Raw genomic sequence first — 25,635 nt, 5'->3', positions numbered from 1 at the left:
CTGCGGATTACCTGCCTGCCTGGGAGGGGCCATTGTTTGCTATTGTTTGCTGGAGAAGGGGTTCCCCAGGTCCCCTGCCCGTTTTGCTTGTGAGCCCTGAGAGAGAAAGAGAGAGAGAGAGAAGCAGTTTGCCCTGCCTGCTTGCTTGCCCGCCGTGGGGAGATTCTAATAAACAGAGTGGTCCACCACCCTCAGGCTCCACAGCTCCGTTACTATCCGCCCAAATCTGGGAACCTGAAAGGCCACGGCACCCGACCATACAGGGAGAGTTGTAGTAGATCAGAATATATCATTTTTATTGATTGATTTTTACAGAGAGGAAGGGAAGGAGAGAGGAACTTCGACTTGTTCCATTATTTTGCATTCATTGGTTGATTCTTGTCTATGCCCTGACCAGGGATCAAACCCACGACACTAGTGTATAGGAACAACGCTGACTGAGCTGCCCAGCCAGCCAGGGCCAGAGTGACATTTATTATTTAACAGTAGCTACCTGTTAAGGTTGTTGAGAGGATTAAATAAAATACTACCACTCTGTCCCCACTTTCCAGGTCTGTCCCTGCCCATCATTTCACATTTCTGCTAAGGCCTTCTTAAAACAGATTGCTGGGCCCCATCCCAGAGTTTCTCATTCAGAATTCACATTCTTTACCAAGTTCCCAGGTGGTGACTATGCTGTGTCCAAGACTATATTTTGACCACCTGTTTTTGGTTCTTCCCAGTCTGGTTCAGGGGTCTTCCACCTCAATTTTCTCCATGCTTGTGGCCTCAGAACTGGGGTGGCTCTGGGGGGTGGAGTGTGAGGTTCAGGTGCAAGGGCCCCTTATCAAAACCTCAATCAGCCAGGAGAAGCTTGAAGAGATTTGGCTCCAGGGCAGTTCCGTAGCTCTCCTCCCATCACTTCTCTAAACCGTGTTGCTTAGTGATCAGCCATCACAAGCCCCAGGGTTCCCATCAGACTATCCTCCTGGCTAGCCTTGTCACTAACCCTATAAAGGCTTGAGTACTCACACTCGGATGCCCCAACAGTTTTATCCCCATGTTTGGCCCGGCTTCCTTCTTGGCCAAACCTAACAAAACCTAGAATCATCTTCTCAGTCCAGGAATTCTCTGACCTGTGGAGTCATGAAAATCTGAACCTCAGGCCCAGGAGGGAGCACACATGCATAATATAGTCTCTGGTCGGATTTGTTTCCTTTTCTCACCAGGAGCAGAGATTCTCTGTTCAGTTCCCTTTGCAGACAGCCATGTTTTCCCTGCTTGCTGTATCTCTGTGGCCAAAGCCAAAGTGATCTGACTTCTGGCCTCATGGTGACGTCCTGGTTCGGTTTCTCCTGTGTAGGATCCAAGCCTTCTCTCGTGTTGCCCCTGGCAGCAGCTAATCCTCACTCTTCCCTTCTTGGAGTTTCTTTGCTACCTTGCAGCAGAGGTTTCCTGTTTTGTATTCAACTACCTCTGTGGGTTCAGTTTACTTAACGATTCCCTGCAAGGGATTTCCTACACTCTTTTTATTGACTGATTTCATTCAGAGAGCAAGGGAGAAACAGATACATTGATCTGTTGTTATGGATTTATTGGTTGATCCTTGTAAGTCCCCTGACTGGGGAGGGAACCTGCAACCTCGGTGCACTGGGACAATGCTCTATCCACTGAGTACACTTACTAAATTTTATCCAGAATCTGGGTGTTTTATGGTAATGGCAAACATTTCAGCAAATTTAGCACAGTATTTTACTGTCTTTAGAGTACCTGGGATCCTTGTTTTCCCAGAGCTAAGGCAGACTGTGGATTCCTGGCTTGTCTAACAAATGTGGTTTTTGTGGTAGGCTGACAGTCACAAGCCTGGGATCCTGTAATTGTTCTGGGTGGTGGACTGTAGAACCAGCAGCTGGCCTCACGTGCATGAAAAATCCCACGGCTAAGCCCCCACCTTCCACCTTGCCTTCTGGGGCCAAGCCCACAGCCCAGCCCTTCTCCCTACCCCGCATCTAGTCACCTTTGCAACTTTTTTCTTTAAACAGTCAGAGAGAGGGATAGATAGGGACAGACAGACAGGAATGGAGAAAGACGAGAAGCATCAATCATCAGGTTTTCACTGTGACACCTTAGTTGTTCATTGTTTTCTCATATGTGCCTTGACCATGGGCCTTCAGCAGACTGAGTAACCCCTTGCTTGAGCCAGCGAACTTGGGTCCAAGTTGGCGACCTCAGGGTCTCGAACCTGGGTCTTCCGCATCCCAGTCCGATGCTCTATTCACTGTGCCACCGCCTAGTCAGGCCACCTTTGCATCTTGGAGGACTGTGAAGCCAGTGGTGCCAACAGTCTTCTTGGGCAAGGTTGCTCAGTAGGTTTAGGGCAGAGGCCAGAACAGGGTATCCAGGGGACAGAGCAAAGCTGGGGCCAGTGCCTTAGGAATGGAGGTCTCGGGTCACTGGCTAACAAACTGGACTGACAGCCCAGGACCTCCATACACACAGGTGCACCCAGGTGCGCCTGCACAAATCTATGTCATGTTACAGCTGGTTAAACCATCTCAGAGCCCTGGAAAGTATGAACCTGGGGCCTGCTGGAGGCACAGCAAACTGTTGGGCTTTCAGAGAAAGCAGTTTTGAACATATGCTTCAAGAATCTGAGAAGTGTTCAGTTCTAGAAATCCCACTTCAGAAAATTATTCCCAAAAAATCAAGCAAAGGAAGATGTTCAGTGTAATATGTTGGACGGAGACTGGGAAAGCAATCCAACAGCCCAGCAGGAGGCGAAGAGCTAAGAAAATTATGGCCTTGATTAAATCACACAACCATTAAGCCAATCAATGCGGAGGCAACATTATGATTTAACATCAGTGTAAAAAGGCTGAAATTTTTCAAACTTTCTGTGGTCGTAGTTTCCTTATTAAGTCACTTAAGGGTGAAGAAGCTAACAATTGGGAGTGTCTGTAAGCTACCACTGGCACTTACCTGCAACTCCCCTGGGGGGCTGGCAGTCACTGCGGGAGCAGATAACCCCCCCCCCCAGGGGGGCCCTCAGCCGGCTTCTCAGGCCCAGCAGCTGCAACCAGCTCCTGGAGGGGGATGCTGCTTCAGTCCCCTGGGGGCTCTCTGGGCCACACAGAGGACCACTGGATGTCACCCACTCCACCCCTTGCCAAAGACTGGGGAGGAGGAGAGGCAGAGGCCAGTCCCCCTCCCGGTTGCATTCCAGCATGAGTCAAAAAAGGAATATAGCCTTTTTATTGACTACTTTAAGTAGAACAAACTAAATACATATTTAACAGTTTTGGTTCATTTATACAGTACATTAAATAAGTTATGCACAGAGTTAAGTAACAAAAGTTCCTATCAGAGAAATGACAAAGCACAGAAAAGCCAGACTCTACCGCATCCTGTGGGTGGTCTCACATTCATCATCTCCCTTTAAAAACCACGCTTGGAGGCTTAGGTTTGTTTTTTTTCATTTACATTATTGGTTTTCTTTTATAAATGGAGCTTTTGTAGCCTCATCAGGAACTTGGAAAGCTGGAAAGTGGACCAAAGGCCTCTTAGCCAATCGGCACTTTCAACCATTCACCTAAGGTTTATTGCTGCTGCTCTGCCGGCCACCAGCCACATATGCCCTATTTGGTATCAGCATCAATGACAGCCCACTGGGCGGTAGGGGTCTGACGACACGGGTCTGCAGGGGAAGCACCGTCTCTGTGGCTGTGGAGGGGAAAGGGGTCAAGGTCTGCCGCTCTCGGGCCTCCGATCTTCTCCTGGCTCTCGGTGGAAAAGGACACCTGCACCATCATCTTTGGAAATGGGCATGTCAATGCATGTGGGCAGAGGCAGGGAGTCGATATTTTGGTTTCACAAGAACCCAGAGTTGGGAGGGCCCTGCTAGGCAGCTGGCCAGTACCCGCCACCACCCCGGGGCAGGACTCCTGACAGCGGGCTGTCTGGCTCATGCTGGAACAGCCCGTGTTCCTCTGGCTTCTTGTACATTTGGTTCAAACACACCACCACCTAATTCTCTGCAAATCACTAAAAAATAATTATCAATTTAGGAAGTTGGCTAGGTCTACTGACCCAGGAGTCTAGAAACCAGTTCTGAAAAAAGCCTCCAAGATGTGTCCCATTTTAAATTATTTATTCACTCCACAATCCCTTCCACAATGTCTGGGACAAACAGCCACCTGGTCATTACCTATGCTTTCATTCTTAGTAACTCACTACCATACAATTTCAATTTGTGTTGTTGAACCTCCAAATTCACTTGCTGAGATATTTTCTGAAAATACCCAGAACAGGTCTACACTCTTTGCAAGCAGGTGATAGCACTGGGTATAAATCTGACTGGAACAAGGCCTTACAGAGTGAAGTGTAGACTTAATGCCTAGAAGCTGAAATGCTCACCCTGGCACCATGAAGTGAGGAGCTCCTGGTAGACCAACGGGCCTGGATGCACAGAGAGCATCAGTATGCACAAGGCACACCACAGCCAATGCCAGAAGTGGACCCACACTGGGTAGGTGATGGGTCCTGTTTCCAGACTTGGGGCCACTGGGAGACATTCATACATACATGATTCAGCACTGCCCAGGGAAAGACCCACTCCCTCTGTGACCTCAGGGCTGCATGACCCCTCCAGAGTAGAGTGCCCATACCTCATGAGGTGGGACAGCTATTTCTGCACAGGTGAAACTAACAAGTTTCTTCCAGAGTCAGTTTTAACCACTGGATAGGCACGCTGCAGGCAGTGGGGACCCAGAGGACGACTGAAGATATGAGGATCCAGCCCTCAAATATTCCTTGGAACATTTAAAGATGGCTCCCACACTGCCCACTTTCAGTCTTTTCTGGTTCCTGAAACCATTCCTCACTGGGCAGGACAATGATATCCCATCACTTGTCAGTGACAATTGGCCAGGCTCACATCACATTTGTTTTAGATTTCTAGGATAACATCGAAGAGTCTGTGACTACCCTGACAACACCTTCAGTATCATCACTCGGAACCCTTCTGCCTTATTTATCCCCTCAAACATTTTTTTAAGATAAATATTTATTTATTATTTATTACAGACAAAGAGAGAGAGTCAGAGAGAGGGACAGACAGGAACGGAGAAAGATGAGAAGCATCAATCATCAGTTTTTCATTTCGACACCTTAGTTGTTCATTGATTGCTTTCTCTTATGTGCCTTGACCGTGGGCCTTCAGCAGACTGAGTAACCCTTTGCTCGAGCCAGCGACCTTGGGTCCAAGCTGGTGAGCTCTGCTCAAACCAGATGAGCCGGTTCTCAAACTGGCAACCTTGGGGTCTTGAACCTGGGTCCTCTGCATCCCAGTCTGACGCTATCCACTGTGCCACCGCCTGGTCAGGCCCCTCAAATATTTTTAACATTTTTTATTTATTGATTTTAGAGAGAAGAAAGAGGAGGGAGGAGAGAGGGAGAGAGAAAGACAGAGAAAAGAGACATCAATTTATTGTTCTACTGATTTATACATTCATTGGTTGATTTCTGCATGTGCCCTGACCAGGGATTGAACCCACAACCTTGGCATATCAGAACAAGGCTCCAAGCCCTGGCCGGTTGGCTCAGTAGTAGAGCATCAACCTGGCGTACAGAAGTCCCGGGTTCGATTCCCGGCGAGGGCACACAGGAGAAGCGCCCATCTGCTTCTCCACCCCTCCCCCTCTCCTTCCTCTCTGTCTCTCTCTTCCCCTCCCGCAGCCGAGGCTCCATTGGAGCAAAGATGGCCCGGGCGCTGGGGATGGTTCCTTGGCCTCTGCCCCAGGCACTAGAGTGGCTCTGGTCGCAACAAAGCGATGCCCCGGAGGGGCGGAGCATCGCCCCCTGGTGGGCGTGCCGGGTGGATCCCGGTCGGGCGCATGCGGGAGTCTGTCTGACTGTCTCTCCTAGTTTCCAGCTTCAGAAAAATACAAAAAAAAAAAAAAAAGAACAAGGCTCCAACCAACTGAAAACCTGGCCAGGGCCAACCCCTCAATATTAACTATAATCGTTGGTCCTCTAAGCAGCCCGATTATATCGAGATATTTAAAATTCAACCAGATGAAAGTGGGAAGCCTGAACTGGGGTGGTGTCTGCAGAAACTAGAAACCAAGTGGGGAACGCTGACTCACCCCTCTCTTTAGCCCCATGACCCCTCCCCAAGACACTGCCCTTCCTCCTCCCAGTGAGAGAACTGGCGCATTTCAGAAAGGAGGAAGCCAGAGAAACAGATTCTTTGCATTTAAACAATAAATCCTGGACAGATCACTCACAACCTATGTGTGAAACTGACCGAACTAACACAGCAGGTCTGAGAACTGAACTGCAGTGTGGAATACCGCCCAGGTTTTCAGCTCAGACTCTAGGTGGCAAATGAGCAAAGCAGTGTCGAATACCATCACAAAAACTCTGAAAACTGTGCTGTCACAGGAACCACAACCATAGAGTCAGGAGGACCTACACAACTAACCCTAAACCTGAGCTTGAGAAATGGCAGAGAGCTCTGATGAATATATTCTGTTGGTTTGGGGTCTTTATTCCAACCAGGAAAAATCGGATCAACCCCGGCTAGTTCTGTGACCACTGAAGACTGAAGCACCTGCCTCCATGCTCATGTGACCTGCCAATGAAAAGACGGTGAGTGAGCTGAGGACAGACCCAGCGGACACGAGACACCCTCTTGCTGTAGCTGATTTATAGGTTCCATAACCTCCTTATGAGACGTTCCAAATCTTATAAAAATGTAGGCAAGTCCTGTCTGAATGCTGATTTCATTAAAGTCAGAACACCCATCAACTGCTGCAACTTCGAGTTCCAAGTTAACACGACATTCCTCTGTTATTCCTTCTCTGGGAACGCTTCACTTTGTGCAACAGAAATACAGGTTATTTTAAAGGTGCCTTATACTGAGCTTCTTCATAAGATAGAAAATCCTTGGGTAAGGTAAATTAGGGACTATAACTCTTAAAAAAAAAATACACCAAATGCAAGGAGAACGCTACTTATGCTGAATACTTTTCCTTTACAAGACCGAGACTTTTATTCCACTCTCTTCAGGCACCGAAGGTGGCCACCTAAAGACGGGCTTTCCAGTGCCAGCAGGAGGAGCAAGGCCGACCGACTCCCGCCACTGACTCCAGAGAGAGGGGTGCAGGAGGCATGGAGGTGGACAACGGGAAGGCCAGGGTCTGTGGGCTCCCAACAAAACCCGAATGGCAGAGGAAAATGTGTGTGGTGGTTCTTAACATTTTTAAAGGGGTCTAGGTGACGTCATGTTTAAAGAGCCAGGTCAGCAGCTGGAAAACTCCCTGAAGACAGGAAAATGAATTGGCCAAGCTCTCTCAAAATAGTTTTCAAATTTCAAAAAATTACTTAGCTCAGAGAGGGTACGTATCAAACACACAAGAGAATAGAATCTGATGTTGCTTGCCTGATAATAAATTGATGTAGTATGTATAACGACATGAAATCACGAGGTCTGAAGAATTCTTTCAGGTCCAGGAGGGCTGTTCAGAAGTGACCAGGCCCTGACTGGTGAGGCAAGTTTTAGTCACACCACATCACATTCTGCGGGGCAATGGTGGCTGAAGAGGTGCCAAAGAAAGACCACAGGAAGAAGGTCCAGGGATTTGGACACATGCGGTCTGAGATATAGGACACAGAACGAGACGACTGTGCAAACAGCCAGGTGGTGACAAAAGGTTCTGCGTTTCCAAAAGATGCTCCAATCAGTAACCTGACGACAGTAGTTGGCCAGCATGCTCAGAGAGAACAGACTATCCACATCGAGTCTCATTCTCCTTCAGACCAACCCATGCGCTGGAAACTATTTTCTGCACAAGCAAAACCAAATGAGAGGAAACTGGGTCCCAAACTAAAGCAGCCAGCCAAGTGGGAAAATCTTGTCCAAAATAATCTGTGATGTTTGCTGGAAGTTTCAATTATTATTGGTGCTTTTACTGAAATGGTGCCTTTCCCATGGTTTCTGAGAATCTTAAGTCTGAACAGCAGGGTCAAGGGAGTCCTGAGTGCTGCTTTTGCCTCCCCAAAGTCCCCGTGGGGCCAATCAGTGGCGTCTGCTGAGGGTGGAAAGGGGCTCACTGGGCTGCTGGGAGTGAGCAGGGCCACTCCCTGTCAGGGGCCCTCCTCCGCAGCCTGCTGTCGCCTCCAGGCCTCCAGGCCCTGCTGTGGAGGACAGTGGAGGAGGAGCAGTTTGTGGGAGGAGCGGCCTCCAGCCTGGCCGGGCACATTCCAGTCTGCTGCCTCCAGAGGCAGGGAGGAGAGCTGCTGGTCTACATGGAAAGGGTCGGCCAGGCCAGATCTGCTGGGAAAGGGACAGACCAGAAAGCCACGGAGGAGGCAGCTCCAGCCAGCTGCCTGTGTGCAGAGAGGTCGCACGCTAGTTCCCCAAGGACACAGACAGGAAACTGGGCAGTGTCTGCAGAGGCTGTGGAGCAGTGCTCGCTGGGCTCGGACTGCCTCCACTTCACTTCTTGCCGATGACCCAACAGTCGCTTGTACCAGTCCAAACAGCCAGCCCTGGTGCCGTGAGGTCAGCAGGGGAGGTGAGCCTGGGGCTCAGAGGCCGTTGGTGTCAATGGCTGTCACCGAGGCGGGCGTGGAGGAGCGTGAGGTGGTGGCCGAGGTCTTGTCCAGGGCTGGGCTGGGAACGCTGCAGTCGGTGGACCTGGCCGACCTCCCTGCAGGGAGCAGGGCCCGGCTCTGGCCATGGGGGCTCTGGCCGTGCAGGCTCTGGCCGCAGAGGCGGTGGTGCCGCTCCCAGTCCTTGTGCTGGCAGAACGAGCCGCAGTACCGCGCAATGTTGCAGCCACTGCACGTCTCACTGGCTTTGCGGCCGCAGTTCCAGCAATTCTGCAAGACACGGGCACTGGTTAGTTGCCTGGACATGTGGAGCAGACCTGGCATCCCTCGTCACCTGCACTGCAGAAGAGCGCGGGCTTGGAGCTACACACACCTGTTTGTCCTGCCTCTACTGTCATCAGCTTCGGAGTTTCCTGAGTGAAAGAAGAAGACTATCTACCCCGACTGACCGGAGGGTGAGACGAGGATGTGAAAACACACAAACAGCACCATCGCAGGGCAGGCAGAGAGTGCCACCTCCCACGGAGGGCACTGACGCATGCTCAATTCCTCAGCAACCAAACAGAACTCTGTTCCGGGGTCCCCACACCTCAGCTATCTAAAACCACCTGTGATTTCCTCTGTTGGCACTCCCAACACAGTAATCATCTTATTCTCACTGATGGCACCTGATCTTTTAAAAAATCACCCAACAGGAGACTGGGATGGTTGAACAGGAGTGTGGGTGGTTGTGCTACTTCTTCTGAATCCATTTGCTTTTCAGAGATATGCCTTGTCACAGGCGGGCTGGGGATCATGAGGACACTTCTGGCTTGTTTATGGGAGCCCCTGAAGCATCTCAGAGCTCAGGGCCCCAGGGGGCTAGGTCATAGTTCTGTTACTACTCTGCACTTTCCTAGAGGCCAGGCAGGTATTACTACTGTTTAGCAGAAACCACAAGGGATGGGGGGGTGCACCAATGGAGAATGTTCTAATTCTGTGACAGAAGACATGAGTGAAACGAGGCACGGTTAGAGCTAGAAGTAGCAGCCGTGAAAGAAGCAGCTGAAATAGTCACTGGCCAACATTATACTTCAGTGTCAAGAAGAATGCAGCCACCACGCGCAGCGCCCAGCACCTGCCCCTGGTACTCTCCCCCCCTTCCTCTAGGTGCCCATGATGACCCCAGCAGTGATACCAGTATTCTTTTCTGCACCTAAGGCCTTCAGGATCCACTAATTAAAAAAGCCTTATGGTACCAGATGAAGCCAGCCGAGAGGGGCAAGGAGTTCTTAGGTATCAGGAAGGACTTGAGTGGCGCCCCCTCCCCAAGTTCTCCAGAATGGCAGAGCCAATCACAAGGTCTAGTCTGCCCACTCCTTAGGGAAGACAGACACCATCCTCATGGAGTCAGGACACTTGCTTAGTGAAAAGCAAAGGACAGTAAGTGTTGAAAAGGGCCACCTGGACCACCTCTTGCATTACACTGAGGGCCAGTGGGCAGGGACTTGCCAGAGGTTATAAAATGAGTGCTTGGCCATGCAAAATCTAGAACCTGGACCTGTGTACGTTCAGTTTGAAAGAACACTAAGAAGGGCTCACTTCTGACACAATCAGCTTCTCAGGAAATACAATGTGGGGACTACCCAACCTTGCCAACACCAACACCCACACAGAGGACCAAGACAGGGAACTGAAGTAATCCTCAGAGCTCGTGCAAACTGCATTCCCGAGAGTTCAGACTCAGGAGTCTGACAGGCTGACGCCAAACCGTGCTCTAGCAGCCGCTGCCACTGGTGGGGAGCCCTCCATGACCCTGCAGAAGCATCTCAAACCAGAGCAGGCCAGCAGAGTACTGTACTTTCACCTTGGCCGCCATTCTAGTTAAAACAGCTTACTTCGTAATTTATGAAATATAATAAAATAAGGCAAGCAGCCTCCCACTGCGGCAGGATTACAGACAGGAGGAACAATGTAGTCGGTATCAGAGTAGCCAAGATGAGAGGACACCATCATATGCCCTTCCCCTGTGACTTCTTCCTGACTTAACCACAAGACAGACAAAAAAGGTTTATTGTTGCTGCTGCCCTTCAAATCAGCATTCCTCAAAGATAGAGCAAACACTTGGCTTTAGTACTTAATGGGAGAAGGTTATGAACCTTCTGAATTACTGGTTAGGGAAGTCAGAAATGGAATTCCAGAATTTCCCTTGTCAAGCATGGGCCATCAGTTAGTTTATGCCAGTATTATTCCAAGTGTGGCCGAGGGATCACTTGTATCAGAACTACTTGAGGCTTGTCAAAATTCCTGGGACCCTCCCAGACCCCCCCTGCAAATCCGAACTCCAAGAGAAATAATTCCTCATTTTACAATCACCTGCTAGGCCACTGTTTGCCAGGAGAGCTATGCTGGAGACAAAAGGTGCCCTATGGTAGAGATGAGGGGACATTCCCAGGGACAGGCTTGGGTGTGGTCTCAGAGGAGGAGCTATTCTGCAAGAGCAGGACCTGCCACAGCGTACACATGTATGCTGTTAACCACAGAAAGTCCTTTTCATTTGTACAGTGCACTCAGTGCACTGCGGTTTAAAAACACTTTCACAACCTAACCAAGCGGTAGCGCAGTGAGTAGAGCATCAGCCTGGGATGCTGAGGACCTAGGTTCGAAACCCCAAGGTTGCTAGCTTGAGCATGGGATCACAGACATGACCTCATGGTCTCTGACTTGAGCCCAAGGTCACTGACTTGAACAAGGAGGTCACTAGCTCGGCTGAAGCCCCCCCCCATCACGGCACATATGAGAAAGCAATCAATGAACAACTAAGGTGCCGCAACTATGAGTTGATACTTCTCATCTCTCTCCCTGTCTGTCCATGTCTTTACCCTCCTCTAAAAAAACTAAAAAAAAAAAAAACACACACACACAAAAAAACACAACAACAACAAACACCTTCCCAACCACGACTGAACTGTATCTTCCTAGAACCTATATGACCAGCAAGACAGGGGCTGCTCCAGACCCACTACACAGGGAAGGAAACTGACTCCTGGAGGGCACACCGCTAGTGTGAGGGGCAACTGGGATGGAACTCAGGGCTCACAACCTCCAGTCCTGGTCTCTCTCCACTAAACCAGCCACCTTTCACAGGACGAACACACTCCAGCGATATCCTGCTAGACTTCAAATATGTACAATGTTTAAAATTACAGCTCCTTAAAAGTACACTCCTATAAATGGAAAGCTGGGATTTAAACCATTCAGACCAGGTCCAGAACTCACGTTCTTAGCCAAAATGTTACACTCTTTCTTTGAAGAAAGATAGAAAAATAGATATCACTGCTCAGAAACAATTCTAAAGAAAAAGTAGGAGGGAGAAGAAAACTATTCCCCTTTTCCCCCTTGAATCTAAACTTTATTTTATTTTTAAAAAGATCTTATTTATTGATTTGGAGAAAGAAAAAGGGGAAAAAAGGGAAAGGGGGAGGAGAGGGAAGCATCAACTCAACTCACAGTTGCTTCTCGTATGTGCCTTGACCGGGCAAGCCTAGGGTTTCAAACAGGCGACCTCAGCATTCCAGGTCAGCGCTTTATCCACTAAGCCACCACAGGTCAGGCTAGTCTAAATTTTAAATATGCTTTCTGATCACATAATGCAGCATACTTTTCTGACTGCCAGTAAAAAACTATAGCGTGTCATGTATTTGAAGAAATCCCATTCTTACCAATATAACCATTTATTCCTCTGAAGCTTGTTAATCACTAGACAGTCTACAGGGTAAATTAAAGGAACTATTTTCTCACAATTCCGTGTCTTTGTTAGAGAGCTACAATAAGGAATTTTTCCACATCCGCTATGGTGGCCTCATGATATTTAGACATTTTCTTCTTTACACTGCCATGCTTGGCATTGTTATATTGAAATGGGTCAAATAGATTGAGAATGTCCCAAAAATAGCTAATCTCTCAACTAGTAGAAGGGATCTTCCTACTTTGAGAAAAACAGGCTTGGTTAGGACTCCTAAAGCTGAGAAGCAACTACAATGAAGATACAGAAAACTTTCATTATATTCAAAAGGACTGACTGCTATGGTGTTTTTGTCACGGGCTTTCTTTCCCCAATTAGTTCATTCTTATCCTCATTGTGGTACAAGAGGGTCTTGTTTCTCTTAGAAGCATCACTGAGTTCCAGGTGGTGGGACTCAGAGATGGACCGGTCTGCCTGATGTATCGCTCCAGTCCATAAAGAGCTACCCTGTTTACAGGCAGCTGGATCCGTCAGGGGCCCACACTTCCCGACTCCTGCACCCTGGCTTCCGCACTGTGGGATAATGTGGTTCATTTCCTAATCCACAGCTTTCTCACTTGTAAAGTTGGAAACGTTCAGCTCACGGGTCGGTGTGAGGATCAGAGATAACACACACACATAGCTCTATGGCTGTGCACAGCAGAGAAGCCCACTTGAGAGGGTCATTGTTACCATGCAATCCCATAGTCTCTGCGTTCAGGGTGAGTTTCCAAGATTTAAACCAATGTAGTGAGCTAACACAATACAGGGTGGGGCAAAAGTAGGCTTATAGTTGTGAGTACACAAAACAGTTTATTCTTGTCTTACTATTTATTAATTATTGTATTATTTTCTATATGAACAACTGTAAATCTACTTCTGCCCACCCTACAGAACTGAGAAATAAAATCCTTCAGATACTGCACTTGAGAAGAAGGCAGCGACTGGGTCACTCCCGCTGCCCAGCCCCCACCCCACCCCGCCCCTGCCATCAGGGCGAACAGAATCTGACCTCTGTTGACTCTTCCTGCTCATTTATGACAAGGAAGGCGTCCTCTGCGGCCTGCCGTTTGACGTCTGCTATGGTCTGCTCCATCCGGGCTCTCTCAGTTGCGATCACTTCAAAGGCTTTTTGCTCTGCCTCAGCAACGGCCTTCTGTACTTCTGACATGGCCTGAATTTTCACCTTATTCACAGCTTCTTCTAGAAGAAAGTGACAATAAAATCTGGCCGAGAAATCTTTTCCCTCCCAGCCCACATCATTTCTAACAAAGGACAGAACCAAAACAGGACTACTCTTTTCTAAAAGCACAGGTATGTACATATGACATGTTCACTTTTACTCTTACACTCACTTGCCCATCCATGCAGCCATGTGTTGGGTATACACATGGAGGTGGGCACTGCACTAGGGGCTGGGGACACCTACGTGACTAAGACGTGGTCCATGTTCTCACAACTATTGTGATCAAGTACAAAGGTGGCTTAGATGTAAGAGACAAGAGAGCCAAGGGGAAAGTGGTCAGCTCTATAAATGACGGGAGAGGATCAAGAAAATGTGTGTTGATTGAGATGGTTGGGGAAATAAATGTTTGGAAAGTCTTGCACCTTATGCTAAGGAATCTGACCCCTTTTCTAAAGCAAATGTGAACTCCGAAGGGTTCTATGCAAGAAGAAAAGGCTGAAGACAGATGCCAATTAAGAGACTGGGGCAACAATTTAGAAGAAGAGAGAGAAGAGACTGAATTCAGGCAGAAGCAAGCGGCACAGAAGAGGAGACAGTGCTGGCTGAGCCTGACAGCATCCCAGGCCTGGAGGCAGAGGTGAACTGAAGAAGAGTCGTGCTGTACAGGGAACCAGATACAGTGCCGGTGTGGAGGGAGAGGGACGGCTGAGGTACCTCTGGGCCAACCAGGCGCAAACAAACGGGAGGCAGCTCAGTATATATAGAACCGATGCAGGTGGAGAAAAATGGGTGTAAATACAGATTTGGGCAGGTTGCCAGGAGCCCGGGCTTTCAAAGCCCTGTCCAGTCACCATCACCCCACTTGGTTTCCATCGGATGGACACTCCCAATGACACACTCTAGGCACTTGAGCCTTGACCGTCAGTCCCAGACTTAGGTTCTAGCAAACGTGTAGATTCTAGTGAATGCACCAAGCAAAATGAATTAAGCTACATGGCCAGAAACAGTGCATATAGAACTGGAGGGGAAGAGGCAGGGGCCTAGAGCTATATGGGAGGACGTTAGAGACCACACTTTCCCTCAGATATGCGTACCACTCTGGCATGATTAGTGAGTACATGCAACACATAGCAGACAGACACATACCAGTTTTTTTCCAAAACTCCACAGGTACATATCCTGTTGCCGGCCTACTGCTGAATTCACGCTGAGAATCTACAGAAGAGAGATAAATAGCACAGGGTTGATCTCTCAGTCACTACTTCAGATTCAAACATGTATGTTCATTTAATGCAAAAGTATTCTAACAGGGGATAAACTCAGATTGCTAAACCACATACTTAATTTTAGCTCCCCTGCCCTTTTTATTGAATTTATTGGGATAATATTAGTCAACATAATCATATAGGTTTCAGGTTCTGGGTAACTTTTCTGATTTCAATAATTATTGTATCTTTGCCCTGGTCGGATGGCTCGGTTGGTTAGAGCATCGTCCTGAAGTATAGAGGTTGCCGGTTCAATCCTCAGTCAGAGCACATACAGGAACAGATAGATGTTCCAGTGTGTGTGTGTGTGTGTGTGTGTCTGTGTTTGTGTGTGTGTGTCCCTCCCTCCCTCCTTTCCTCTCTCACTGAAATCAATAAATAAAATTTTAAAAATAAACAACTTTTGTATCTTCTACTTCTATTCTGTTCAACATTTATGAAAACTCATAATTTGGATGTATGGAACATCTAATTTTTTAAATCTTCTCCCTAACTTGCCTGATTATTGGATTTATTAAACATATATATTCAGATTCCTTGGTTTCCGAATCATACTCTCCAGAGAAAGGCCTGGAAGGTTTTGTAATAGTCAGGTTACTCTCATTCTCAGAAAAACTGGTAACGTAAAAACTGATAACTGAGTCAGTTTCTTTCCTTTTTAAAAAAACTTTAATTGGCCTGACCAGGCGGTGGCACAGTAGATAAAGCGACAGACTGGGACACGGAGGACCCAGGTTCGAAACTCCGAGGTTGCCAGCTTAAGTGCGTTCTCATCCGATTTGAGCAAGGCTCACCAGTTTGAGCCCAGGGTCGCCGGCTTGAGTAACGGGTCACTCGGTCTGCTGTAGCCCCCCAGTCAAAGCACATATGAGAAAGCAATTAGTGAACAACTAAGGTGTTGCAACAAAAACCTAATAATTGATGCTTCTCAGCTCTCTCCTTTCCTATCTGTCTCTCTCTCTGTGTGTCTCTGTCACAAAAACAAAGAAATAAACAAACAAAAAACTTTAATTGCCAAAACCTTAGGTGGCTAATAAGTTCATAAAAATATTAATGTATGACTTAAGAGAACACTTACCAAACCCCTAAATCCCCAAGAAATAAGTGGTAAGCCCATACTGTTTAAATGATGCTCCCAGACCTATGGTCCCATCCTGAGAACAGCTGATCAAGCTGCTGAGCTTTCACCTGCCTCACCTACACCCTCCGCCCCACAATCCCAGAGGAAACCATTCTCCTGAGTTGTGTGATAGTAATTTTGTTTTTCCTTATGGTTTTTGCACTTATTTATAAACCTTTAGATAAAATGCCAAAACTTCTCTTGTTGTCTAAACAGAATCTGTCTCTGAACAGATATGTTATTTGTGAATAACAAATTTCAGCTAGAGGGAACCTATATTCCATTACTTTAAATGGGTAGAGTTATAATTCCATCCTGTCTCTAGTCAATTTCTCTCCCAATCACCAAAACACTTAAATACTAAATACTTAAAATCCATCAGGGGTTTCTGCATAACCCAAAATGTCCAAAACATGAATTTATTTAATCATTTAAAAGTCCTTGGTATGTATGTATTTCATGCCTCGAAAAACTTCAGTGTAGAAGGGTCCTCAAAATGCTGGTCTGAACAATGTTTTTGTCCCGGAAGAGATATAGAACTACCAAAATGCAAAACAACGGTCTCTAAGCACACTGCTTAATTTAGAGGACATGTGTCACAACAAAGCTGATGGTGCCGATACATCCTGGCGGGGCAGGCTTCTTACATCACCCCAGGCCAGTAACGAGGAGTTTTTGGAATGGTTTTGGTTCACGTTTTAAATAGCGCACTTGTTTCAGATATCAATTATGCTTTCCTTCTACATAGCAACAAATATGTACTACAAAAAATAAACAGTGAAATAAAAATATTAAATACATAGATACTAAAAGACTATTTCAGTCAGATAGACTGAGCGCTGAGAATCCTGAGAGACGGAAACACTGGGGTCCTGTGAAGAGCTAATCCTAAAACGACAACTCATCCTCCCCACTGACCTCATTTGAGAGTGAGGGGGATGCTAGTAATTATTACGACAGAACAACAGGCACAAACCGGGACTTTGCCAGGCAAACTGGAACATACAGTCACCACAGCTTGGCCGTCAGCAAAGAGGGAAAAAGGTGAGCACAGTCAGCGCAGAGAAGAGACTGCAATCCCAGCTGGAGGGCCGGCTCTGATTACTACCTCACTTTGAGTTCCTGCAGTCACTAGTGGCAGGTCTGGGATTTGGATGGTGGACTTTGGGTAAATTTCTGCAAGTTGATATAGGTATTCTTTGATGTCTGGCCATGCATCAAAGTGGCTCAAGAGTCACTTCAGTGGATGGGGGAGTGCGATCCCAACGTCTCTGCAATGTTTTCCTAGTCTTTTTGAGGCTAACTGCTGTCTTTTGTGGCACATGCTAGGTTGTCCAAACAGATTCACTCTCCCTGGTGAGACTCGGGCACCTGAAGTGGTGGGTGGGGGAAGAGCCCGGTTACAAATGGCCCCTCGTTTATCTGTCTCTGTGTACAGGGCACCTGTTCAGTGACTGGGTGAATGTGATGGAACACTCTGGAGGGAACAGATGTGGTGTCCTAGATACCCTCTGGGTTGAGAGAACAGTTCCACTTCAGGCTAGAGAAAGGGAGGATGGGAAAATCCAGCTTGGTATAGTAAAACTTTGTATAGGTCTCTAGACAGATAAATGATGTTTTCCTGGATGGTGAGTGGGAAAAAGACAAGGGAAAGAGAAAAACACATTCAGGGCTACTGTGAGGAATAAATGTGATGTATGTGACAGCACCAAGTACATTTGGCCATGCTGAAATATAATAACCAAATATTTGGAGGTCATCATTTAGCACAGGGGTAGTCAACCTTTTAATACCTACTGCCCACTTCTGTATCTCTCTTAGTAGTAAAATTTTCTAACCGCCCACCGGTTCCACAGTAATGGTGATTTATAAAGTAGGGCAGTAACTTTACTTTATAAAATTTATAAAGCAGAGTGACAGCAAGTTAAAGCATATAATAATTACTTACCAAGTACTTTATGTTGGATTTTTGCTAAGTTTGACAGAATAAATCTTTATAAAACAACTTACTATAGTTAAATCTATCTTTTTATTTATACTTTGGTTGCTCCACTACCGCCCACCATGAAAGCTGAAACGCCCACTAGTGGGTGGTAGGGACCAGGCTGACTTCCACTGATTTAGCACATATATAGTTAAAACAGCAAAATCACTAATGTTCTCAATCTCCAGGAAGATAATATTTCTTGAACATATCAGGTACTTTGACACATTTTGTCATTTACTCTTCATAATTATTTGGGATTTTTTTTTTATTTGTTTGTTTTTAAAAGAGAGAGACAGTAATATAGAGCTGCTCCTGTATGTGCCCTGACCAGGGATTGAATCAGCAACCTCTGTGCTTCAGGATGATGCTCCAACCAACTGTGCAATCGGCCAGGGCTTAATTTTTTATTGATTAATTGATTTTCAGAGAGACAGAGAGAGGAAGGGAGACAGAGGGAAGGCAGAAGGGAAGCATTCATTTGTTGTTCCACTCAGTGGTGCTTTCATTGGTTACTTCCCATGTGTGCTCTGACTGGGGATCAAACCTACAATCTTCTCATTTCAGGACATGCTCTCAACTAATACTGAGCTAACCAGCCAGGGCTTCATCTGGGTTTTTTAAACTCCACATTCTAGCAACATCTTCTTTCAAACGTAAAAGATAAAAAAGTCGGCCCTGCCTGCCACCTTACCAGTGCTGAGAGAATCTGCATTCCCAGGACTGTGCTGCCTGGATACCAGGTCGCTGCCCGTTTTCCTCATCTCGGTGTTTTCGTTGTATCGTCTTTTCCAGTAGTTGAGCTCCTCACGGTCAGATTCCTGGCAGCGCCGCAGAACAGCCATGGAGCGTCTAGTTTTCTCTACCATTTCCATAATGCAGTTCAGGGCCTGCACCAGAGAGGGAGTCGGGCAGTGACAGGTAAGGATATTCAAACACCAGTGTGCAGATGAAAGACAGGTCATTGACAAAATATATAAAGAATGAAGGTTTAAGTATCTTATAGATTTACCAATATCAAGTTTACATTTTAATTGTTTTTAAGATTTTTATTTATTTATTTTAGAGAGGGGGAAGAAACTGAGAGAAGGGGAGGGGGAGCAGGAAGCATCCACTACCATATGTGCCATGACCAGGCAAGCCCAGGGTTTCAAACTGGCAACCTCAGCGTTCCAGGTGGATGATTTATCCACTGTGCCACCACAGGTCAGGCAAGTTTACATTTTAAAGCCTTTCTTGTTGCTTCTTTTAAAATATGTATGTGGTCTGACCTGGCGGTGGCGCAGTAGATAAAACGTCGGACTGGGATGCGGAAGGACCCAGGTTCGAGACCCTGAGGTCTCCAGCTTGAGTGCGGGCTCATCTGGCTTCAACAAAAAGCTCACTAGCTTGGATCCAAGGTCGCTGGCTCGAGCAAGGGGTTACTCAGTCTGTTGAAGGTCCACGGTCAAGGCACATATGAGAAAGTAATCAATGAACAACAAAGGTGTTGCGACGAAAAACTAATGATTGATGCTTCTCATCTCTCTCCATTCCTGTCTGTCTGTCCTTATCTATCCCTCTCTCTGACTCTCTCTCTCTGTCCCTGTTAAAAAAAAAAAAAAAAAAAGAATGCAAGCAGAGCTTTCGCCTGGTGGGTCAACTGGTGGTCAGTATCATCCTGATAAGCCAAGGTTATGGGTTCGATCCACGGTCAGGGTGCATACAAGAATCAACCAATGAATGCATAAATAAGTAGAATAACAAACTGATGTCTGCCTCTCTCTCCCTTCCTCTCTCTTAAGTCAATAAATCAATAAATCAATTTTAATGCAATCAGACAAATAATGCTCAGAGACAATATCACGCAAGACGGAAAAAGCTACTGCAGTTATATTTTAATGAAGTACTACATCTCCCCTTCCCCTTTTAGTGAGAAGGTAAACCCCTGCTTAAAACCGGACAGAGAACTCAGGTTTACATTCTGTACCAGTATGCTAATTCTCATTTGTTTTCACAGAAGCTCCATTTATGTAATACTTCCTATATACTAGGCCCTGTGATAGCACCTTACATATTATTACAACTCACCTGTAAATTCAAATACAGCTTTTTTTTTTTTTTTTTTGCATTTTTCTGAAGCTGGAAACAGGGAGAGATAGACAGACTCCCGCATGCGCCCGACCGGGATCTACCAGGCACGCCCACCAGGGGGCGATGCTCTGCCCATCCTGGGCGTCGCCATGTTGCGACCAGAGCCACTCTAGCGCCTGAGGCAGAGGCCACAGAGCCATCCCCAGCGCCTGGGCCATCTTTGCTCCAATGGAGCCTTGGCTGCAGGAGGGGAAAAGAGAAACAGAGTGGAAGGCGCGGCGGAGGGGTGGAGAAGCAAATGGGTGCTTCTCCTGTGTGCCCTGGCCGGGAATCGAACCCGGGTCCTCCACACGCTAGGCCGACGCTCTACCGCTGAGCCAACCGGCCAGGGCCTACAGCATTTTTTTATGATCAAAGAAAGAATAAATTTTAAAAATTATACTTGACACACAATATTATTAGTTTCAGGTGTGTAACACAACATCTTGACATCTATATAACTTATGAAGGGATCACCATGGTAAGTCTAGTATCTATCTGACTCAGTATAAAGTCGCTACAATATTACCAACTACATTCCCTATGCTGTATAACATTACATCCACATGACACTTATTTTGTAACTGGAAGTTTGTACTTCTTAATCCCTTTCACCTTTTAATCCACCCCCTGCCCCCTCCTTTCTGGCAACCATTAGTTTGTTCTCTGTATCTATGAGTCTGTTTTCTACTGATTTGTATAATTGTTTTGTTTTTTAGATTCCACATGAGTGAAATCATATGGTATTTGTTTTTCTCCATCTGACTTATTTCACTGAGAATAATACCCTCTAAGTCCATCCTTGTTGCTGCAAATGGCAAGATTTCATTCTTTTTATGGCTGAGCTAAAACAAAAAAAGGAATGGAATTTTTTAAGTTATAAAAATTAAGGCTTTAAAATGGTGAAGCAACTTACCCATCGCTCAAATGTGGGAAGTGGCAAGGCTGGGACCTGAACTCACAAACCTCTCGTACATGACTTTACTTAGTTAGGACTTGAAGGGATTACTGCACCACAAGTATCTGGGAGTTACCCTTAGCTCTATAGCTGGGGGAGTAGTAGATAAATCAGCTTTTATTGCAAAGACAATGGCGGCACTGGTTAAGTTCACTCAAAACACACATACTTTATTATTACTGGTAATATTAAGAATTAAAAGTAATAGTTAGGAAAATTATACACTGTAAGAGTCTTACATGATCCAGATGTTTCCATTCATCAGCCCATTCTCTTTCTGTCAAACGGTGGTCTACTAATTCATCTTGATAGCCTCCATTAAGACCTATTAAAAATTAGAGATTAAATTTGAAGACAGAATGAAGAAGACAGTAAACAGAATTCTATCAAGCACACACACACACACACACACACACACACATTCATACCAACTATGAGCACACCACTAAGGTAATGATTCACAACAGAGGTGAGAAACACAAAATGACATAAAACCAACCCCCCAAAAAATCACAATTGAGAATATATTTTAAAACTAAATTGATTATGAAAAAAAAAAGGCTTACGTCACTTACTGAGATTGTGATGTCTATCACGAACTTCTCGGTGTTCTAGCATCTTGTTGGGTTCGCGATACAGGTGGGAAGTTGCAATATCTTCTAAGGTGTAGTGCTGAAGAGGCGGAGGTGTAGGATGGAATTGACCCCCAGGATTCATAAGGGGCACAGTGAGGGCAGGACTGTGCCGAGGAGCAGGGCTGATTGTACACACTCTCTTGGCAGGAGGCTCAGGGGGTATCGTATCTCTTTCAAAACTGCTCTCTTCCCTCCTGTGCAAGAACGGGAAGTATATTCTAAGCCCATCAACAAGCGTTCACGCAAACATGTCTGTGAACATCTTGCTATGTATTGTGCTATGTACTTTCACAAAGAAGACCATAAGAAAAGGTTTGACATAAGGTATGAACTAAAATGTCTTCAGAGGCCAGAGAAATAATGGAAATTGCTGACTTATTCAAGCATGAAAAGAGTTCTAATTCAGTCACAACAAAGCAGAAACATCTAACCCTCACGGAACTAAGTGAGAGACTAAGGAGATGATGGCATTTTCTTATGTGATAGGAATATGGACGATTATGGGTTCAACAATGTTTAGGAATTTGTTACTATGGAGGTCAGTTATTGAAAACAGTTCTCCAAAGGGGAGAATAAAGGCTCAATAAATAATACACTTGTGAATTGGTAGGGCTTTTAGTCATTTAGCTTCAATTGTAACAATTTTCCACTGTTGTTAAAAAACTGCTTCCTTGACAAATCATAAAATATTGTGGTAGACACTCATGAAATTTCCAGAATAAGTTAATATAATTTGTCTTCAAAGTAATAATGATTCATTAACAAGTATCAATACTTAATTGTTATACTTTTACAAAACCTCACACAAAATAATGCTTTGGGCAGATAGTTTCTTAGGGTTCTGGAGCAGTGGATACATAGGATGCTCTAGAGCAGTGGTCCCCAACCTTTTTTGGGCCATGGACCGCTTTAATGTCAGAAAATATTTTCACGAATTGGCCTTTAGGGTGGGATGGAAAAATGTATCACGTGACCAAGACAAGCGTCAAGACTGAGTCTTAGACGGATGTAACAGAGGGAATCTGGTCATTTTTTTAAAAATAAACATCATTCAGACTTAAATATAAATAAAACAAAAATAATGTAAGTTATTTATTCTTTCTCTGAGGACCGGTACCAAATGGCCCACAGACTGGTACTGGTCCGCGGCCCGGAGGTTGGGGACCACTGCTCTAGAGCATGGTTTCTCACCAGTGGCATAGTCATCTGTAGTTTTTAAAAAATATTCATTTCTGGGAGCCACACCTATAGATTAGAGAAGCATTCTGCTGCCAGATACTGGGACAAAGCAAAACTAACCTGAGAAATACTGAGTCCACACCTATATATATTATCAAACTTTGTTTCACAAGCGAAGGGGAAGCTCAGAGTGGCTCCAGAAAAGGAAGGACACCCTCGCTCTTCTCGCTCACCTCTCTGGACTGGGCCTCTTTCCGTTGCCATGCACTTCCATGAGGAGCTCCGAAGAGTCGGCAGGGGACGCAATGCTCGTGTTGAGCAGAAGGTGCTCGTGCTGAGCCAGGTACTGGGACGGGGTCTGCTTGGCGGCGCGCGCGCAGTGCAGCAGCTCGCGCTGCAGCAGGGGCAGGTTGGCCTGCAAAAGGAGGGGGGGCTGGCAGGCAGTTTCCCAGGGCTGGGCCCCACCATCTCAAAGGCTTCACAGGCAAGGTGGCACAAGACCAGAGCCTTTCTCTCCTTGTGAGTCAAGTGTCATCTAGTATACTGAAACTGAAAAACTGGCTGACTTGTCTCTTGTCCCACAAAATTTAAGTCCCCTTAAGGAAGAGAAAGTGCTTTACTGACCTTTGCATCCTAACACAAAGTCAAACAAAGCTCAGTAAAGATTTGTTGAACTTAATATTAAAGCTTGCAGAGTTTTGAAGACTTTGGTCAGAAAGAGAACGAGCGTGCCTTCATGGGAGTAGGAGGATCTTCCTCTTCCTCCTATCATTACAGGGTCTAGTCTCTCTCCGCTGAGTGCCTTAACCCTCCTCATGTTCCCCAGGAGACTGCCAGGGGGTTCTGGAAATGCTGATTGCTCTAGTCAGCTGGAACAAGAGCTTGTAACAAATACTATTGGGAATGACTGAAATGAAGCCTTACACTAGGCTCTGAGATGCATGGGTAAGCATGGGCAGGACAGATTTCTTAGTGTGGCGCCCTCACTGGGCACACTTCCTTATTTTGCAATCAGTTAATTAATTATGTACAGTTGGAAAACTTTAACAGGAAATAATCATATAAAAAACCCTATACTCTTTCAACGGAACTCTAATTCCTTCATATTATATAAATATACATTTCTTGCCTGACCAGGTAGTTGCGCAGTGGATAGAGCAAGCATCAAACTGGGACGTGGAGGACCCAGTTTCAAGACTCCAAGGTCGCCAACTTGAGCGCGGGCTCATCTGGTTTGATCACTGCTCACCAGCTTGGGCCCAAGGTCGCTGGCTTGAGTCAGGGGTTACTCAGTCTGCTGTAGCCCCACAGTCAAGGCACATATGAGAAAGCAATCAATGAACTAAAGTGCTGCAACAAAAAAAAATTGATGCTTCTCATCTCTCTCTCCCTTCTTGTCTGTTTGTCCCTATCTATCCTTCTCTCTGTCTCTGTAAAAAAAAAAAAAAAAAAAATATATATATATATATATATATACATACATTTCTCATATTGCTTTTTTTTTAGCACGTGTGCATGCACAAGCTTGCGTGTACAACACGGGGGGAGAAGAAGAGGTAGAGAGGGGGAGAGGGAGGAAGGGAGAGGGAGGAAAGGAGACATGAGAAACATCAACTTGTAGCTGTAGTACATTAGTTGTTCACTGAATGTTTCTCATACGTGCCTTGACCAGGGGGCTCTAGCAGAGCCAGTCACCTTGGGGTCAAGCCAGCAACATTGGGCTCAACCATGGGATCATGTCAATGATCCGGCGCTCAAGCGTGTGCCCACACTCAAGCCGGATAAGCCCACGCTCAAGCCAGCGACCTTGGGGTTTTGAACATGGGACATCAGTGTCCCAGGTTGATGTTCTATTATCTACTGTGCCACCACTGGTCAGGCTTCCCATATTCCTTTACTTAAAAAATAAAGTAAGAATTATACTTTTTTTACCCCAAATTTAAAAACAATTCACACTAAGCCCATAACAGAAGTCTTTATTCCAATGGAAACTGATGAACAAGTGAAAGGAGGGTTTTAAAATATGTAAGTAGTCATCCCTCTACTAAGGGTTAATTTAGCATGCACCATAATTAGTGACTGTTTTAAAGCAGAAATAAGTTGACAAAAACCCAAATGCTAGCCAAAAAGCTGCAATAACAACCTACCTCATGCTGTTTTCCAAAATAACACAGTTAAGAATAGGGAATTTGATGATATAAGACACTTTTTAAGTCTGTTCTATTACCTCAATCTTGTAGCAACTGTAAAAACTTAATTGAAAAAGTAACATGCCAGATCTTTACATCTGTGACATGTATGTACCATTTGATGAGTTAAAAGGAGGGGGGCTAATTCTTTCCCAATAACACAAATTTCACAAATCTTTCTTGATTCTGGAATCTTGGAGTAAAGTGCTGGCTCTGACATACAAAAAGCAGACCAAGACAGAAGGAGCACAGCTGTCTGAAGGCTGAATGAGGCCCCCAGGCCGCTCCAGAGGCTGAGACGTCAGTGCTGTCAGAGGAGAGCTAGAGCAGGCAGTGCCTAAGACCCATGTGATGTCTGGAATGTGTGCTGTGCTCCAATCAATGTAAAGAGTGTTTAAAAACTGGTATTGGTATACTAGGATGACCCATCTTCTTGATGTTATTACATTTTCTTGAGAAATGAAAGTATAGATAAAGATGGTAAGAGGAACATAGTATTGGCCAGATATTTAGGCTTTGTGAGTTAAGGGGCAAAATTGAAAATATTATATACTCATTTACAAGATAGGAAACAAATTTCTTTTTTCTTTTTTTTTTTTTTTAAATATTTTATTTATTGATTTTTTTTAGAGAGAGAGGAGTGTGAGAGAGA

The 25,635-nt window shown here is 45.7% G+C and overlaps 1 protein-coding gene across 2 annotated transcripts in view; it reads right to left on the bottom strand.

Moving 5' to 3' along the window:
• Positions 1-3,208: 3,208 nt before the first annotated feature.
• The window catches only part of CBFA2T2 (CBFA2/RUNX1 partner transcriptional co-repressor 2), a 136,082-nt gene continuing 113,655 nt past the window's right edge, over positions 3,209-25,635 (bottom strand). Inside the window, exons 5-11 of one of the 2 annotated variants that reach the window (XM_066234567.1) lie at positions 23,028-23,209; positions 21,556-21,809; positions 21,220-21,305; positions 18,605-18,800; positions 14,688-14,756; positions 13,368-13,558; positions 3,209-8,862 (exon numbers count right to left, since the gene is read on the bottom strand). In XM_066234567.1, the coding sequence (XP_066090664.1) occupies positions 8,569-8,862; positions 13,368-13,558; positions 14,688-14,756; positions 18,605-18,800; positions 21,220-21,305; positions 21,556-21,809; positions 23,028-23,209 (1,272 nt within the window). In that variant the 3' untranslated portion in view covers positions 3,209-8,568. The remainder of the gene's footprint in view (positions 8,863-13,367; positions 13,559-14,687; positions 14,757-18,604; positions 18,801-21,219; positions 21,306-21,555; positions 21,810-23,027; positions 23,210-25,635) is intronic. The other variant, XM_066234568.1, reaches the window with a different exon arrangement.

The sequence above is a fragment of the Saccopteryx bilineata genome, chromosome 6, assembly GCF_036850765.1.
Source record: "Saccopteryx bilineata isolate mSacBil1 chromosome 6, mSacBil1_pri_phased_curated, whole genome shotgun sequence".
NCBI lineage: Eukaryota > Metazoa > Chordata > Mammalia > Chiroptera > Emballonuridae > Saccopteryx > Saccopteryx bilineata.
The sequence above is the reverse complement of the archived record's forward strand: the minus strand, read 5'-3'. Positions and strand labels throughout refer to the sequence as shown.